General features: G+C 45.2%; 1 protein-coding gene across 8 annotated transcripts in view; it reads right to left on the reverse strand.

Annotated features, from left to right (window-relative positions):
* The window catches only part of Sarm (sterile alpha and armadillo motif), a 136,028-nt gene that overhangs the window by 18,824 nt on the left and 98,614 nt on the right, over window positions 1-18,590 (reverse strand). For 6 of the 8 annotated variants that reach the window (XR_013083176.1, XR_013083177.1, XM_076798186.1 and 3 more), the window contains exons 2-4: window positions 5,425-5,556; window positions 2,067-2,287; window positions 1,129-1,393 (exon numbers count right to left, since the gene is read on the reverse strand). Coding sequence is in view for 6 of the 8 variants with exons in the window: in XM_076798186.1 (XP_076654301.1) it covers window positions 1,129-1,393; window positions 2,067-2,287; window positions 5,425-5,556 (618 nt within the window). In the remaining 2 variants the exon portion in view is untranslated. Of the gene's footprint in view, window positions 1-1,128; window positions 1,394-2,066; window positions 2,288-4,019; window positions 4,077-5,424; window positions 5,557-8,289; window positions 8,726-18,590 lie in introns of those variants that run through there. The other 2 variants (XM_076798187.1, XM_076798188.1) reach the window with 2 other exon arrangements.

Below are 18,590 nucleotides of genomic sequence, written 5' to 3' on the forward strand. Positions count from 1 at the left end.
GAGTACCGGTGTTCTAGATCATCGTGGATCTCCCGATCCTTGAACAATTACCCCCGCGAACGATTTCGATCTTCGCAACGCCCAGATCGATGCGGACGGACACTCTGGCGTGAATTTTCAACGCGCCTTTCCCCCGAGAACTCTCGAGGATGATAAGGTGAAGGACAACCAGAGGAAACCGCACCTCTGGCCAAACATTGCGCAGCATCGACGAACGATCGTGCACGCGACATCGATTATTATTACGCTATCGAACGGGACACGCTGGCCGATTCTATAATTGTCCTCTTTTTGAGATGCTGCCGGGATTTCGGTCCATGAATCAAATCGTCTTCGACGTTTTAGAACCTCTCGGGGACCAGGAATGTTGGACGTTCAGACTCGTAAATCTGCTTCAGCAAAACTATTTTCCTATTTCTGATATCAACAGAAGGACGTCCCGGGAACTTGCTAATTGATTATGGACACCCGGAGACTTCGATGCGCGGCGAGTCGTGCGATGCAGTTTCCAGAATTATCATCGAGAATTATTTACAAAGATTTTGTTCGTGTATGGAGATAAATAGCAGACAGACGTGCTCGAAGAATCATTTTTCTACATTACTTTGTCACTTGGTCTTCAATTGATGTGCTGGTAGACAGCTAGATCGACGCGATAGAAAGATAAACACAGCTTGTATTACGTATAAACAATGACAAAGCTTTTACATTTTTAATCATTTCTTTGTGAAACCATTACTGAAATATTCTTGACATTTTTCTGATTAAAATGACACCAAACACGATACAATTCGAAGCGTGTGTACTTGTTTAATCCACGATCGAAGAGCACCTCTATTATCCGAACTGATGGTATCCGAACGAGATCTACGTTGAAATAATTTATAGAGTGAATTAGTAAAAATCTAATCTAGCAGTGTCGCTACATGACTGTTCTATTATCCAAATAGTTACGTTTGTTTGATTAGTTCGGATAATAGACGTTCTACCGCGTCGCGAATTAAACAAATATACATACTCCGAATCACGTCGTGTTTGTACTCGTTTTAATCGGGAAATCGTGACGAGTATGTTGGTAACAATTTCATTGAAAAATCGAGACTAAATTACATTATCGGAATCGCTCACCTTCGTTTTGGAAGCAGTGGTCATCTTCTTCTGCTCGAACTTCATCGTCTCCTGTCCAGCAGGCAGATTGGTCATGTTCGAGATGTTCGTCATGCTCATCGGCGGGCTCATGTTGTGAAGGTTGTTCAGCGAGTTCAGCGAGCTCAACTGAGAAGGCGAACCCCCTGTTAAGGTGACCGTGCCTGTCGCAGGGGGTGGTGTATCAGGATCGGGGAACGTGACCAACGGTTCCGTTAGATCTGACTCTTCCGGTCCGCTCCCGTCCCTGCGCGAAAAACAAAAGTCCTCGGTTGAACGGGTACGTGGAGCACGTGGCAAAACAGATCTCGTGGATCCAACCCGGTGGCAGCGTTCACAAAGTGGCGCGAACGTTCGGACAGGCTCGAAAATAATCAAGATGGATGCTGCTAAAACGGGAATACGCGTTTATAAATAATTCTTGGACCGCGACTTCGGCGATTACGCGGCGTGCAGGACCGAATCTACTTCTAGGGACTTTTGGTACTATTTTCTGCGTTGCTCCCCGAAGGATCCGAACCAGCAGTTCGTCAATTTTGGATCTACGAATTGACAGCGTTGCCCTTTGGACGATCAGCTTGGATAATCTATTCATAGTTCAATATTCTTGAAGAAGGATGCGGAAGGGTGGAAACGATGTTTTCTTGGTCAATCATCTATGACGATGATTTATTTCTGGTGTGAAAGATGAAGAATGAAGGAAGATAGGAACCATGTTTTTTTTTGGGTTAATCATCTATGATGATAATTTATTTATAGTCAAGCGTGGAAGATGGAGTAATGTTTTCTGGTTAAACGTCTGTGACGATGATCTGTGTAAGGTGTAGTAATATGATATAGAAAAGTAATATAATATTGCAGAGAAAAGTGAGGTATGAAGAAAGAAGGTGAAGAAATGACAAGTAGGTAAGAAAGCGCACCTGTCGACGAGGTTCTCCATGCTGTTTCGCAACCGTTGCGAGAAATTGGTGGAGATGTTGTTCTTCATCTCGGATATGCCGCGTTTCAGTTCCCTGAGGTCGTTCTTCATAGAGGTAGCTTTCATCTCACTCGACGAGGACGAGGTAAGAATCCTCTGCGAGGACTTGGCCACCCTGCTCGAGCTGCTGCTGCTGCTCTGGCTCTGGTTCGTCGTCAGCATCTGCCGAGTCAAAAGCCGTTTACGTTCTATTTAAAATCCACGTGGGATGAGTCATTCGCGTCTATTCGTCTTTTTCGTCTCGCTTTCCCGCTCTTCCTCTCGTTCTCGCCCGCGTCCCACTATCGCCGACGGTTTTCCCGCGAACGCTCCCGCTCTGTCGTCACTTTTCCGTGACTTTCTCGTTCGCGTAATTACGGTAACGTCTCGATATATGCGAAAACTTCGGCAGAAATCTCGCTTACAGCATGCACGAGCCTTGATCTCTCGTCGCTGGCGTCGCACTTAGAAAAGGACAGCGAGCAAACAAAAACATTGTCGCCATTGCGAATTCAATGACAAAACTTTTCTTGCTTTTAATCATTTTTTTACGAAACTTTTACCGGCATACTCGTCTCATTTTTCTGGTTAAAATGAGTACCGACACGACACGATTCCGAGCATATTTAGTTCTTTAATCCACGATAGAGTGGAATCTCGATTATCCGAACTGATTTGTAAAATGTGAGATAACGAGGCTCGGCCACGATGCTGGATTAAATATTCGCTGATTTGTTCATTAAATTGAACTGTTTAAATGCGATTTTGTACGAATATACGAATATACTTCGAAGTGTACCGTGTTTGGACTCGTTTTAATCAGAAAATTGTCATGGATACGTTGCTAAGAGTTTCGTAAAAGAGTAATTAAAAGGCAAATGGTTTTGTCATTGGATTAGTATTGTCTCTCTCATATTCTCTACGTTTGTACCACTCGGTGTATAGATCACGACTACACTCGGTTCTGGCGAAGCTAAACAGAGAACAATTCGGCAACGTTCGTTCAAACAAACAGCATCCAGACGGGTTTCGAATACTCGAGCAAACAGTGCGATTTTGTTGCCTCGCGGGAAAAAATGCGAAACAGTGAACACGCCCCTAAAATTGAACGAGTGAGTCATCGTTTGGATCAATTGTTATTACTGAAATTAAGTTATCGGACCCCTCGCGATCGTTCATCTTTCATACGAAATCTGGTTTGTAACTGGTCCCGGAAGAAATCAACACTGAAAAGATCAGCTCCGGTTCGCTACGGTTAACCCAGCCGTCATTAGGCACCCTCAAAGACAACGTTCTCGAACAAAAGAAAGAAACATTCTGAACCGCAACAAATTGTAACAACTCTGTCGGCAACCCGCGTCGAAATAAACCGTTTGACGGTTCGCCAAGCTCTTTGATCGCGTCGCCAACAGTGCAACCAAGAAGCAAGAGATGATCCAGAACCGCATTGTTCGTTCCTGAAAATCGATCGGAGAAAGTCCGTCGATGAAGAAAACGGCAAAACAACCAATCAAGAAGACAGGCCTCCGAAAATATCCGCGGAAGATGTTTACTCATCGTCTGGCCCTCCGGTCCAATTAACGGGAGGCTTAAAGAACGCGGATAGCGGCTCGATACGCCGCTCTTCTGGTAAATGTCCAAACAAGAGCGGGCCGATAGTGCCAAACAACCGTTCGACGTCGAAGAGAGGCAACGGTCTCGGCGTACAAGCCTTGAGAAAGTCGGTCTTCAAGGCTCCCGGACGTGGAAGTTTCGTTCCACCGACTGGCAGGAAAAAATTCACGTGGGCGACATTACGCAAAGCTATGGGCATGCCTACCGGTCCCTGATTATATTCAATTATCTCAACCGGATGGGAATATCGTGGCGACTGTCGCCGGGTCGACCATGTTTTCCAGAGATCTAACTGAGATACCAGTCTTCGTGGTGGAACTTGGGATCTATCTTGGGGTTGGAGATCCGTTGACGAATTGCTCAGGGGTCTCGTCCCTAGGTCTTCGAGGTTCTGTGCCGTGGAAATCTTCAGGGTCTGTTGAAGATTTGTCGAGGTTTTAAATTTTTGGTTCTGCAAGGTGCTAGGTCCTTCCCAGGTTCTGTACATTGGGCAAGTTCAGGATCTGTTGAGGACTATGCAAAGTCTTGACAAATTGATCAGTGTTAACGATAATTCTGCGGTCCACGAAGGATCCACCAGACTAAAAATATCTTTGCATCCAGAAATCCCCAGAGTCCTCTCGAGTGTCCCTTCCACAGCAATCCACTTCGCAAACGTGCCTCGATCTGCGGCGTAATTAAAAGAGAACGCCGATAACGGTATCAGTGGGCGGCGCAGAAACACGTGGACTCTGTATCGTTGCATAATCGAGTCGCTCCGCTGATAGATCGCCCTCGAAGATCCCCTAACCGCCGAGGCCAGTATCGAGAAGAGTATTGTTCCACGAACTGCATTGGCAATCGCTAAACGATTCGGACGGTTTACAACATGGCGCGTCTCGAATTCATTTCTGGGAAACATAGTTGGAGACCGTCTGAAGCGGTTCCGAGAGGGTTCAATGTTTTCCACCTGCATAGGCGGCCGGCTGCCAAAACACCTTTTCGATTGCGACACAGCCATGTCGGATCTATTTCGGTGGAATTGTGACCGAAACGAGAGGCCCCGTATAAATAGGTCGTGTTCGAAGTCAGTTTTCGACGATGATTTTCGAGAAGTATGTAAACAAGGTGCGCTCGACCACGTGGACCAATCCGCGGGGAAGATGACGATGGTGGCATAATTTTGGAGATTCTCTCAGGAAAGAGGGTGAATAATCCGAAAAGTTCGGGAAATTCGGCGTGGGCGAGACGTGTCGCGACCTTGTTCCAATGACGCAGAAATCCCAGTGATTAAAGACCGTCGCGCGCGTGGCATTTTAAATAGAAAGCTCTCCTCCGCGCGATCCTCTCGGACAGTCATCGGCCCGACGCGGCCCGACGCAACGTTACCGCGACGTTTCCGATCGTTGGTCTTCTTTGTGACGGAATGCAAGCGGCAGACTACTCGCCCGGGCAGAAAGAAGTCGAGAAGGAAAACACACGCTAACGCGACGACGATAGACGTTCCGTGTTTGCTAATCGAACGACGCTCGTCGCGTCGTTTGGTAGTCGGATGAGCGGCAGATCCGTCGTACTTCGTTTCGCCTCGATGTTGACTTATCTCGCTGAAACGTTTACGAACGACCAGCTTCGTTCATAATTAACGCTTAACGAGCACACGCTCGATTTGAACGGACAACGAGGAACTTGAGAGAAGACGGGTGTGAAATCGATTCGGCGAGGTTTACCTGCGACGACGTGGTGACCTGCGGATGATGCGTGACATGACTCCTGCCAGTCACTATGTTGTTCTTCTGGAAGTTCTCCATGACGGACTGCATGTCACCGTTTTCCCCTCCCTCCACTGGGAACTCCGACATCTGCAACAAACGTGGACTGCTCAAAACGACTGCTCCGAATTCTTGCGAACAATTATTATTATTATTATTCAAAATATTCTTCACATTACCCGATGGGTTGGTGTTCGATGAACAGACTGCTGATGTTATGCATTTATGGCAAACATGAGTAAGTTCAAAACAGCAGAGAAATTGAAAGAATTTCAAATCAATAAAGGAAGAAAGAAATGTTTATTTGGCTTCTGCAATTGGTGTAAATAATTTATACTTTGCACAAAGATCCGCAGTCTATTTAGGAATTATTAAACATTCAATTATTGCACGAGACAATTCTTGTAAATGTTTTTAGTTAAAATTTCTTCGAATGCAGAGAGTTAATAGTTGCATCGTGTGCTATTTTTGATGATATTGTAATAGCAATACACTCGCGAAATAGAATCATTTAATTGGACTGTTGGACGTTGGTAATAGAACAAAATTGAAGCATGAATCTCGCATCTGCTCCGAATGACTCGGGACAATGATTACTTCATAGTCGCGACATTATAGCAACCGATCATTACATTTGCGCTTGCAGACCAAGGATATCGTGTTTAGACTTTCTTAATGGCAAAATAATAAGCTTACAGGATAATGCGATAGCGCGGAACTGCGTCCACTTTGTACTACACCGGTGTAGAATTATAGTCAATTTACTCGATAGCTGTAACAGTCACGTAACAGCAATATGTTTCAATTGCGTGGGTCGCCCGAGGGCACGGTTTTATCTTTTTCTAGCGAGACTATAATACGATTATACAATATTTTAGTCACGCTGTTACAAAGCTGAGAAGCATCACAATCAGACTATGACGTAGTTTTACGGTGTCATGTATTGTGTTATAGTCAGGCTACAATTGTGTAATGTTGCAGACGGACTGCAATTGCATCATAGTCGGACTGTAACATATATTATTTTATAATCGGATCGTAGAGTATTTGTGTCGTTTCATAGTCAGGCTGTAACGTATATGCAGCTATACTCGGACAATAATACAGTTCAGGAGAATCATAGTTGAATTATAAAATATTTCTACCGTGTTACAGCCAGACTATAATGCAATTAAGTTGTAGTCGTACAATAGCAAATCAGCACGGAATCATAGCAACGTCGCCAGATCAAGACTTGTGCCCCCACTCTAACTTCCCCTTCTCCCCCGCTAACGCCGCGGACCGGTCACGTGACGCCACTGGCAGAGAGGGAGGGTAACTTTTTCCCCTCGATTCGTGCTCCCTCCCCTCATCTGGCGACACTGAATCACAGTCGAACTGTAAAACACCTCTACCGTGTTATGGAAAGACTGTAACACATTTTCGAGCCCGGCTACAATGCAATTAAATCAGTTATAGCCAGACGATAACACTGTCGAGCGTATTTTAGAGGCTATAAACATACTGGTGCCGCACCGAAGTCAATATTGTACTACGAAGAATATTAATACAGTCATCCACGTACGTGCCACAGCTGTTTACAATCTCGCTCTACAAGCCAGCACGTTACATTTTCGGATTTTTGCAGCCGTAGATCGCCACTGCCGTTCACCGTTCTCCCGAACGGTGCGCAACAGATCGAACCCGCTACACCTACGTGCTTCATTAATAATTGCCTCGGAGCAGATCTGCCAGCTGATCCCGGATCTCGAAATTCGTTCGAAAGCGGTCGACCTTTCACGGCTAATTGGCTCCAATCATCCGGCCCGAAAAAAATCTATCTGTATCCTGTCTGTAGAAACTCCGCAGTTTCTACAGTCCTCTGGTCAGGGCTAATTTCGCCGTGATTTTCGTTTCTTAAAAAATTTCTTTGTCAAAGGAATTATCGTGTCAATTCGAAGTACAGTGCTCCCTGGACCAACGCGGGGGAATTAGTTATAAAATACACATTTTTATATATTTTTGTACCTTCGTGTAACACGGAGGCACGTTTGATCTTCTCGAAATGTAAATGAAATTCGTGAAAAGAAAATTCGCGTTGTTCGAGGGAGAACAAAAGATGCGCAGAACAGTAGGTGGTAGCATCTGCGCGTCGAAGCGCGCTCCGACGTTCTCGGACAAACGATATGCAAGTTGCGCTGTCTCGCAACCCGTTCGTTACGTAAATGGAGCCTTGTGGTCAACGGAACCGATGGAAAGACGTCGATTGTCCGTCGACGCGTCTCCCGCAAGAACATTTGTAAAAAAAGCACGCTTATTGCAACGTAAACACGGAGGACATGCCCGCCGCAGCGTTTGCCCGTCTCGCTTCAACCTTTGCACCAGAGCTTGTGCACACAGAAACATGTATACCGTCTACAGAGAGTACTCGAAGCGAGGCCGGAGTTAGAGGCTCTAACCGGTTCGACAAATGTTTCGATTTTTCCCAAATTTTTCTTCGCAAGGTGTAAGAATCCCACACCTTGTTAGTACCCTAAGTGGGTCGTAATTCTATGTTCAGCTTGCATCGTGACTGCGTTCCTATGGGACAGGTTGAAGAAGATAAAAAAGCTAAATTTCTTTAATCATCGTATTACATTCTATATTTCGCAGGAGGCCTATAAACAATAGTACAGAATACAACCTTATCTTAATTCGGTTGAAAAGCAACCGCATTTTCGGCGCATCGGCGACCGATCCCGCGGACGCCGTGTCCTCCAAGGTCACGAAAGGTCGTATTTCGGGTGATAATGCTAAGTGAAACATCCTGTACAGGAAAGGAGGAGATAAAGAGAGGAGACTAACCATTTGACAGTTCACCAAGGGCACGCGCTTCTACTCTTTTATCTGGTGTGTGTTCCCCGCTTCGCCATAAGTCCTTATCGCAGCGAGAACCTCGAGCGAGCACTTACACACCGTCGACCTCTCGAAGCATCGCGCTGCGATACGATTCCTCGTATCTCCGGGCGAACACACACTGGTCACGCAGGGACACGGGTTTTCACGTGTCATCGTTCGTCGATGTTTTGACGCGCCCACGCGATCGCACTACCATCTCGCGAATCATGATTCCACGGCGGCGAGAGGGTGCGAAAGGTGAGAGCGATTTCGAAAATCTGCCGGACTTTCGGCGAACGGTTAGTACGCTTAACCTCCACCGGCTGGCACAAAGGCGAAACAGAACGCGTTCGCAATCGAGTAACACGAACTGCGCCGCGCGACGGTCGTAGCCGAACTGACCGCCGGTGGCGCGACTGCATCGCGCGAGCCACGATCGCAGCGCTGCGCGCGCACACGTTCGTGCACCCGCCAATTTACGAATTCGTACCTTGCGCGCACGCGAGGCTTGCCTCATTATCATTAAAATCGTTCGTCTTTTATTCTGTCTTGTAATACGTGTTTGTAGAACGGCTCACAACGGGTACCGACGCGTCGTTGATTCGATACGATGTGATTCTATTTGCACGTCTCTTGTCCAATAATAATTAACCCTTTGCACTCGAACCTATTTTAACTCCAAAACGAAACATTTCTTCCGACCTAGAATATTTCCCTTCTATATATATATTTTTCATGTTATACATACGAAAATGGTACAATACTGAGATGATACAACACTGAGTAATTTATTAAATACAAACAAATTTATTAATGTACAAAATATTTTCAATAATGATGCAGCAATTTTTAGTGGTGTCTTACAGCCACCAACCGAGTACTAAGGGTTAATCATTGAGTAGAAATATTTTATACAGGATGTCCCAAAATTGTTGCACTTCCTTAAAGTATTCCCAAGGTCGTTTCAAGTAACTTTTTCCTTTGAGAAAATATTCTCCGCGGTTTCGTTAAGGAGTTATTAGCGGAAAACGAGGACCAATCGGAACGCTGCTACGGCGGACGGATACCGACTTGGCCAATAGCAGCGCCAACGTTCGCTGCAGCGGCGCTCTGATTGGTTCGCGTTTTTCGTTAATAACCCCTTAACGAAGCCGTGGAGAAGATTTTCGCAAAGGAAAAAGTTGATTTAAATAAACTCAGGAATCACCACTTTTAAGTAAATGCATTTTTCGGACACGCTGTAGATAGACATTATAGAAGCTCAGATATATAGTGTCATTTGGAAATATATGTACGAAGATAGAAACTAGTGTACACATTTCTGGCGCCAAATTTGAAAAGACCATATCATTAATTCTTAACCACAGGTTTTTTTAAAGAAATTTGAAGAGTTAGCAATCATGCAACGATTAAGCGGTTTTAAATCGTATCAAAGCCTATGAATGGAGCAGCAGGAAAAACAAGTGAGCAGTAAAGATTGCTTTTCCGTTTAATTGTTCTTTTTACGGTTGAAAAAAACCGTCTACGGCTACCCAAAGAATGAAAAGCGTTTGAACACTGGTCACGGGTGCCGACCGACAAAAAGCATAGCGTTTTTGTCGCTTACGGTTCCGAGAAACGAGTTATCTGTGTCCCAGTTTACGCTCATTCTACTTAAAGCGGACGGGGAGGACCGTGGCGCACTTTAATGGGATCGAAAAATTGCTTTTATGGCCGAGCTTCGGTGAATTCAGCTATTTTCTACTCGCTTCTGATTTATCGACTAAAGAAAACACAGCTCGGCCAAAAGCTGTTATTATATAAAGTTCTCATTAGAAAGTTGTTTACCAACTTTAATACTGCTTTTACCGTACTATCTTCGTGCCGAATCATTTTCGTTCGTTTTAATCGACATAAAATGCGATCGCTCGGTTGCTCAAATTATTTCAATCGTTACAGATACTTCTTCGGCGTAATTGCGAGTAAAGCACGCGACATGTTTCATCTTTACGAGGGGCTATAAAAATCTCCAGAATCGCCAATTAAACGTAATGTTTATAATAAGCGAATCGCCCGAAAAAATGTGAAAGTTCTGCACAATATCTTGGAAAGATCCGCACGAGAACGATACGCGACGATGATTGCGACGCAATCGATTCTCCATCTTGGGAGAGAAAAAACATTTTTGCACTCTTCAAGATTCGCCTGATAGACACCTCTAGTGGAACAAGTTTTACTCGGCTCGTTGTTTCATCGTCAAAAACAATTCCAAAGGGTTTGTTTGCGAGACACCACGCGGTGGTTTAAGACTTTATCTTGAACCAGCATTTAGCTTCCGAACAGCGACAGAATGATCCAGAGTCAAGGTGGTCGATCATCGTCCGATCACGGACGGAAGAAAGCAAGCATCTGGCGTTCGGAAAAGAGGGGCACAAAGGCAGGAATGCGGTCTAACGAGGTGCTGGAAGAAAACTCGAGGAGCCTCGAGGATCGTGTCGCCTTGTGGAATTTTGGCGAAAGTGTACCGGGTGTCCTCGAGGACCGGTGCACGTGTTCCCCGTGCCACGGAAAAGTGAGAAGTTCCCCGTGAAACGGACAAAGAAAACAGAGAAAGAGAAGCGACGGGGGAGCGAGGAAGAGGGAAACCGGCAAGAAAAGGGGCAAGAGAGAACGAAGAGGCTCGAAAAAGAGCAATTGATAGGGTAGGTGCGGCAGGCCGCCTTGATAGGTCAGCGACCAAATAATATCCCGGCGAGGCTTCTTTTCGTGAAAAACATGATGGTCGGACGAGCTGCGACCAGCACACTTTGGCGCCACCGTGATTTATGGCCCCGTAAATGGCACCGCGAACCGTTACGGTTTCCACGATGCGATCGAGAGATCAATTTTCCCCCGGCTCGTTATCCGATCGGATTTCCCCTGATTTCTGTGATTACCGAGATCGCGGTCGTTGGAGAGAAAACTTCTTTATTGCTGGGAGAGCCGGCGATGTTGATGTACTATGGAATGAAAAGATAGCGGTACCGTTGAAGGATTAGAGGGACGAAGGTGTTATTGGATCGAAGAGGATGATGCGATGTTTAGATTGATCCTGGGAAAGCTCAGGGTCGCAGCCAGCGAGATTGTTTTGGAGAAGATGGCTTTACACACTGTTAAAATGTTCTCTCCGTATAAAATGCACCGAGTAGGCGTGGCTTGGTTGCTCCTTGTTTCGAAGTTGTCAGTACAGTGCTCTATACAGAGCATTCTATGTCAATTCTTGACCTAGACACTGTATCTCCCGAGAATCTAGCTCTAAACATCGCTGGTACAGCGAGCAAGCATTCTTTCCGTGTAAAATGCTCTGAGTGGGCGTGGCTTAATTGCCCCCGGTTCTAAAGGAGCCAGAGCAGTGCCACAACGTGTACTGTGTGCCGATATTTCATCTAGATTCCACATCCCCTAAAAATCCAGCTCAGAACACCATCAGCGCAGAGAGTGATCATTCTCCTCGTATAAAGTTGCTTTGAGTGGGCGTGGCGTAGTTTCCCTCGGTTCCATAGAACTCAGAACAGTGCCCCAAAGATAATCTGCGCCAATATTTCATTTCGATTGTGTATCTCTAAAAAATCTAGCTCTAAACACCATCAGCACAGGGAGCGAGCATTCTCCCTACATATATAATACTCTGAGTGGGCGGGGTTTAGTAGCCCCTGGCTCTAAAAGAGCCAAGGCAATGCCCCAAAGTGTATTCTGAGTCAATGTGTGATCTTTATCCTATATGCCTTAAAAGTACCTCGAAACACCATCAGCACAAAGAGCAAGCATTTTCTGCGTATAAAATGCTCTTAGTGGGCGGGGCTTATTTGCCCCCAGTTCCAAGATAGCCAGACCAGTCCCGCACAAGTTAATCAGTGCTCACCATACGCGTTTGACGGTCTTATAGAATTTCAAGCAACCATTATGAAATCCTCTTTGTCCCTCAGACTTGCAGACCTTCCTTTCTGCATCGAGGTCTTATCGTGTGGATTTGATTGAGAATCGTTTTTTAAGGGGATGCGCCGGTTTAGCGTCCAAATGGTAAGGCCAGGGTGCGGCGGAAATAATTTCGTTGTCCTTCCGTTTGTCTTCGAGCAGGCAAGAGACTCTATCGGCGGGAGCATTGGCAGACAGCTGTAGGCGTGTTGGCTCTCGCCAGACACAAAGAGGCGATTCGGAGACGTCTCCCCGTGACACTGTCGTTGTACAAAGTCCGGTGGTGTATGTACACGTGCGTGTGGCGCCGCGTTCATAAGCCTCGAAGACGAGCCACGTTAAAGCCGGATTTCGACCATCACAAAGCATCGATCCGAGAACCTCGGGATGAATTACACCGTGACCCCATATAACACATGTACATGGTACACATGTATGCAACGATTATACGTACGCTGGCGCTTCACCTTAACAGTGATTTGTTAACACTAGGTTTACGGAGCACTAAAAGCGACTATTTTGCATTACTTCATAAAAATAACAAGAACGTGCTACCCACATTTTTAGCAATATTTTAAAAATAATACATACCCAAAGAAATAAATTTGCTAAATAATTTCTTGTGTATGCATCCTTCGAATCTTAATAATATTGTTTGCTCTTCACACCTCATTCTTCTCATTTCATTCAATATTATTTTCCTCGACATTGAAACTTTTCACCACTTTCTCTCTACAGAAACATTTGTTCTCCCGCCTCTTTTGTTTGCTCCAAATCACTTATTTTTATCTATGCGATAATTTTTATCTCGTTGCGTTTCCACTCTCCCGCGGATTTTCTTCCCCGATTAGCCGATAAAAGGGGCGAGCTGACACACGCGGCGAAATTTCGAAACACCGGCATCGACGTTTTAAGCATTCCGCAAAAAAAAAAAATGAGCTAATCTTATCGCTTTCCCGAAGTTCCCTCGGTTTCCAAACACTGCTCGCCGTAAATACAATGCTGACTACTGTAGCTTCCGCGTAGAAGCCACACACAGTCTGTCGCTTTAAGAATACGCTCAGTGTCTTGCGACACGTTCTCGGAACACGTTCTCGCACCGTTTCGATTTTTCGAAATGAAAATCAATAATGATACCTAGATAACGAGCAGGTTCCTGGAATGGGCGTCGAGTCGCCGAGACTGTCTACGTGGCTTTAAAATTGGTGTGAAAACGAATCACTTTCATTCTTTCAATCTTTCTGTACACATCAAATGAAATCGGTCTAAACGTTAGGCACAATATCTGGACCTTGGGTAATTAAAAATTGCTTTAACACCTGCGAAATTGTTCTCCAAAACAATTTTCACGTCATGTTTACGGGACCCGTTAAAATGGGGGGTTGTAATATTATTCAACAAGTTTATTTCTTTGGGTATATATTGTAAAAAATATTGCTAAAAATTTGAGTGGATACATTCTTCTCATTTTCATCAAGTAATGTGAAATAATTGTTTTCAGTGCTCCGTAAACCTCACGAATTGCTAAAATTCCCCTAAACTAAACTAAACTAAATTCCGCTAGACCCCCCGTCAAAATGGGGGGTTGTAATATTATTCAACAAGTTTATTTCTTTGGGTATATATTGTAAAAAATATTGCTAAAAATTTGAGTGGATACATTCTTCTCATTTTCATCAAGTAATGTGAAATAATTGTTTTCAGTGCTCCGTAAACCTCAAGAATTGCTAAAATTGTTCGCTTTGCAAATAAAATATATGGGATCGTCTAAATCATTAAGAGATCAACGTCGATCGTAAGCAAACTGTTAATCGATCACTGTCGGCAAAGGGTGAACGAAGATCAGCGAGATCGTCTTGGGGCACGACGTTAAAGGTTAACGAGACTTTTGTTCCGCGCGATTATAGCGCGACGTGTTGGAGCAATTTCCGCGCGGAGTTTTCGAGGGAACGGGACAGAGAGAAATTGGAGGAACGTGGTTCCATTGAACGGAGCCCGGTGCACGGGCAATTAGTCGTTGGAAGGTGTGCGCGACACGCTCTCGCGTCCGCTCGAACAAAGGATTCCTCTCTCGTGCAGCAGCGCAGCGGCGAGAAACACGTTCCTCCGGTTCTACGCGCGCATAAAGGAGTTCTCTCTCGCCTAGCCGAGGAGAATTCCTCGGGCCGGTCGTCGCGGTGGCATTGAATCGCGAGATAAGCCCTCGGGAACCGAGGAATTCCGTCCGCGACAAGAGAAACGAGCCCGCTTCGCGCTCTTATCGCGCCGAATCTCGCGATAAACGGGCCACGGAAAATCGCGAAACTCCGTGAAAATCGCAAATCTCTATCACGGCCATTTAAACTCACCTGCGTTTCACGTGCGCGCACTCAGAAGCGCGTCGTTTTAAGCACACCGAGCTGCACGCGTTATTTCGCGAATAGTCTCGACATACAATATTAATTCAATAAACAAAATTATTTCTTCGAGAAACGTCTAGCATCATATTCGTCACATTTTTCTGATTGAAACGACACCAAACACGATACAATTTGAGCAAAATTTACCCTTTTAATAGAGCAACGAAGAATATCGACGTCATAAGTTCGGATAATAGAGGTCCTGTTAAATCGGGGATTGAACAAGCAAATGTGAACCGAAATGTGCCGTGTTTGGACTCCTTTTAATCAGAAAAATTTCGAGCAGGTGTTAGTAACAGTCCCATGAAAGTTAAAAATACAACAATTTTTTTTTATACAAATCAACTGACGTATTTGTATTTTCTCGTGACCATCGACTTCTTTTATATCACAATTACCTACATTCTCTAAAATTACAATTTACAAGAAAATATAAAAACACCAGTAGACGATGCATCGAGTGAATTTCCTGAATAAAAATTATGTTTTTTAATTGACTTTTTTACCAACATTTATACCACACGTCCTGTACCAATCATTTTAAATACACGTTCAGAACCACGATTTTCAAAAAGCTAATGACGACTCATCGAAACAAATCGATCCAAATAAACACACATACGGCCGGTGATAAAAACGATCGATCGATCGGTCTTTAATTAGATCGAATTCGCCGTTCCCGATTCACGGAACTGCCGCCAATCGTCTAGCTCAAACACGATAACTGTTATCAGCTGTCGTGTATCCTCGACAAAAATATCTGCTAGTGATGTAACAGCTCCGATGGGTGAACGTTTATTAGTAAACATAGGAATAATTTCGCAGTAGAGTGGGGGGGGGGGGGGGGGGGATTTTAGGCGAGTGGAAGATTGATCGATCGGTGTTTCTGCGGAACGATTTTGCCGGGCAAACGTTGTGTTCTCGATGCGAGAAGTTAGGTGAACGCTCTGGAGGACCGGTTTCGAGGACTTTCACGGGATGGAGGACTTTTGAAACAGTTCTTTGTCCTGCGGATCATTTTCGGGGGAATTAGAGTGAGTGGGAGAATCGGTCGCGATCATTTTGCTGTGAGTGGAGGAAGTTACTTTACTGATGCGGTAAAAAATAAATTGGTGTTAACATTCATTACTACGTTTATCATGCTTCTTCGATTATTTCGTTGTTTTTGTACAATTTCGAAGTGAGTAAATTTTCGATGCTGTATAATTTATTTGTTTGATTTACAAAGACTACTAAGAGAGATTAAAGCAATCAAAATTGTGACGTCGAATTGCGAACGTATTTTAAACTCGTCGATATTTAATCCTTATGTTATCGCGGGTTTTTCAACAATCTATTAATAGATTCGCATGAATCACGCGCAATACGATCGACTTTCGAGTACATACATTTTCGAGAACCAGTTTGATCAGTTCCCAGCGAACGAAATCGCTGCAGGAAAGTCTTAAAGAACGCTGCTCCTCTGTAATTGTGCAACAGCTAAACGTTCCATAAGTCCAGACCGGAATCGGCGCCCAATTAAAATTAATCGAACGCTTCCACGCTCCGTTTCGTTGCGTTTGTTTCTTCTTCGAACGCATTTCCATTCCTACGATAATTATTCCGCGATTTTCCTCGATTCTTCGGACTTCGTCCGGTGAAACGAGAAGGTCTAATTAGCAAGATCGTTGCGCAAAAATCGCGAGGAAGAAAGAAAAATGTAACGCTATTGGCCGTCGATGCATCGAGCTTATGGCGAGTGGCCAATGCGGCTCGGTGCATTCATACGCCCGCGACTTATGTAACGACGCTTATGCGACGCGGCGAGAGGTATGCGGCGATTAAGTCTCATTAGGCGGCGCGTTGCAAATCGACGTCGTTTGTTTGGCAACGTGGTTCTCGATCGAGAGGGGTGGGGGAGGGAGGGGTGAAGAAGGATTGTCGGGACTGCCTAAATTAATTAGCCGAACGAATTGCCGCGGCAAGGTCGTCGCCGCCTAACGAATCTTAATCGATCGACCTTCGATCGCGCCCGCCCTTTTACTCGCTTTCGGATCGAGCCGATCGCAATTGCCGGAAAACGGCGGACCTCTGCGAATTCGGTCGAAAATTTTAAATTTTTGTCCCGCACTATTTGCTAATAGGCTGGACATATTTTTTCAACGTAATTTAATGTTAACCCTTTGCACTCGACGCTATTTTCAATCTAAAACAACATTTTTCTTCAGTCTTACAATATTTTAATTTTATTTATATGAAACTGATCCGATTTCTACATATATTATTTAAACGTTTAGTAATCTATTAAATACAAATTTTGTAAAATACAAATTTTTTGTAATTTCTTTGAAATAATGCCACAACAATTTCTAGTGGTGCTTCAGAGTCACCACTCGAGTGCAAAGGGTTAAGAATATTGCAAGTGGTTCGCAGGTACATGGATGTGAGGCGTAATGACGATTAATTTTTGTTACTGACAAAAATTGCATCTGCTGCAGGGAACATGTTTTCAGTATTTGTTGACGTGATATCTCCTTATATAAAGAAGTCTAGTTTTTGTAATTCTAATAATGGTGAAATAGAAAACCGGTCAGTTTAGTGTTGAGTTTGATTCCGTGGGATGACTGTTCGGCGGAAAATGCGTTCGCAAACCGTCTTCTGGACCCTGAAGGGTCCTTCACGGAGTGACTGATTGGACTCTGTTAATTGGTCGCGACATCATTGACCGTGCGCGGTCGCGCCGCCCGGTTTCGCTATTCCGATCACAAGCTCGCTCGTGCTCGCGAACCGGGCAGTCATCACAACAGTAAACAACGATTAGTCATCCGGTCGAGTTAGCGGAGACAACCTGACCTATCCGCTGCACACGTGCACATGCACATTGCAGCCTATGGTCGGTCGGTCGCGCTCGCTCGCTCTCGCGACATTGATTCCCCAGACGTCCTCTCTTCGTGGTCGCGTGTGTACGATGCGACGTCGTCGTCTCCTCTCGACTGACATCGCCGTGTAGTTTTAGCACGATGATGTCACCGACGACCATGCGTTTGTAACGGATCGTGACGACGACGACGAGCTGTGCGCCGCTTTGATTACCCGATAGATATTACAACCGCGGATCGAGCTTCTGACCGAAACGATGACGCAAACCGCAGACGGAGACAGAGAAACCGGTGACGTCGCGATTACCACTGCATCGCGACACCGCAGAGGTTCTCACGACGATCATGGTAAAGTCCAATCCGTTATCTTCGGCATCGACGAGAATCCTCTTCCTGTACATTGTTTCGAGAACAATCGCGACTTTTACGGCAGATGCATCGACAGGGAGAATCGTACTTGCAATTGGCCAGTTGCCTGAAGAGTTTCTCTCGACATAGGTTTTTTCCATTCATGGTATTGTTGATCAGCTGTTCAGCGATATCGTTGAACGATGATTGCGATGATTCTACACTGCTGTGGTTGTGTCGACGCAAGTGATTTTGACGCACGGCCTCTTTGTGGGTCGTCGTTCATATCGGATGGGTGAAAACATTCCTTGAAATTGAAGGTTGAAACTACATTGCGATATCTAAAATGTAGTATGGACCATAGATATTTCTCTCTTCAGAAATATAGTCGCCAGGTGAGGGGAGGGAGCACGAATCGAGGGGAAAAAGTTACCCCCTCTCTGCCAGTAGGTTAGTCACGTGACATTGTGACAGAGACGGGACGCGTCACGTGACCGGGTCGTGACGTGGGGGAACTAGAGTGGGGGAACAAGCCTCGATCCGGCAGCCATGACTAGAACCTTGTCACAGGCTCGCGGTGACCGCGAATCTCAGGCTCGCGCGTCTCCGGTCGTCTCCGCAGATTGCCGGAGTTAATTTGCAAAATCCTTAATTCCCGGCCACCTACTCAAACACCCAATGATGTCAGTCGTCGCGCTCGTCCGACCAGTCACCGCGAAAATATGCGTAA

Source organism: Halictus rubicundus, chromosome 12, assembly GCF_050948215.1.
Source record: "Halictus rubicundus isolate RS-2024b chromosome 12, iyHalRubi1_principal, whole genome shotgun sequence".
Classification (NCBI taxonomy): Eukaryota; Metazoa; Arthropoda; class Insecta; order Hymenoptera; family Halictidae; genus Halictus; species Halictus rubicundus.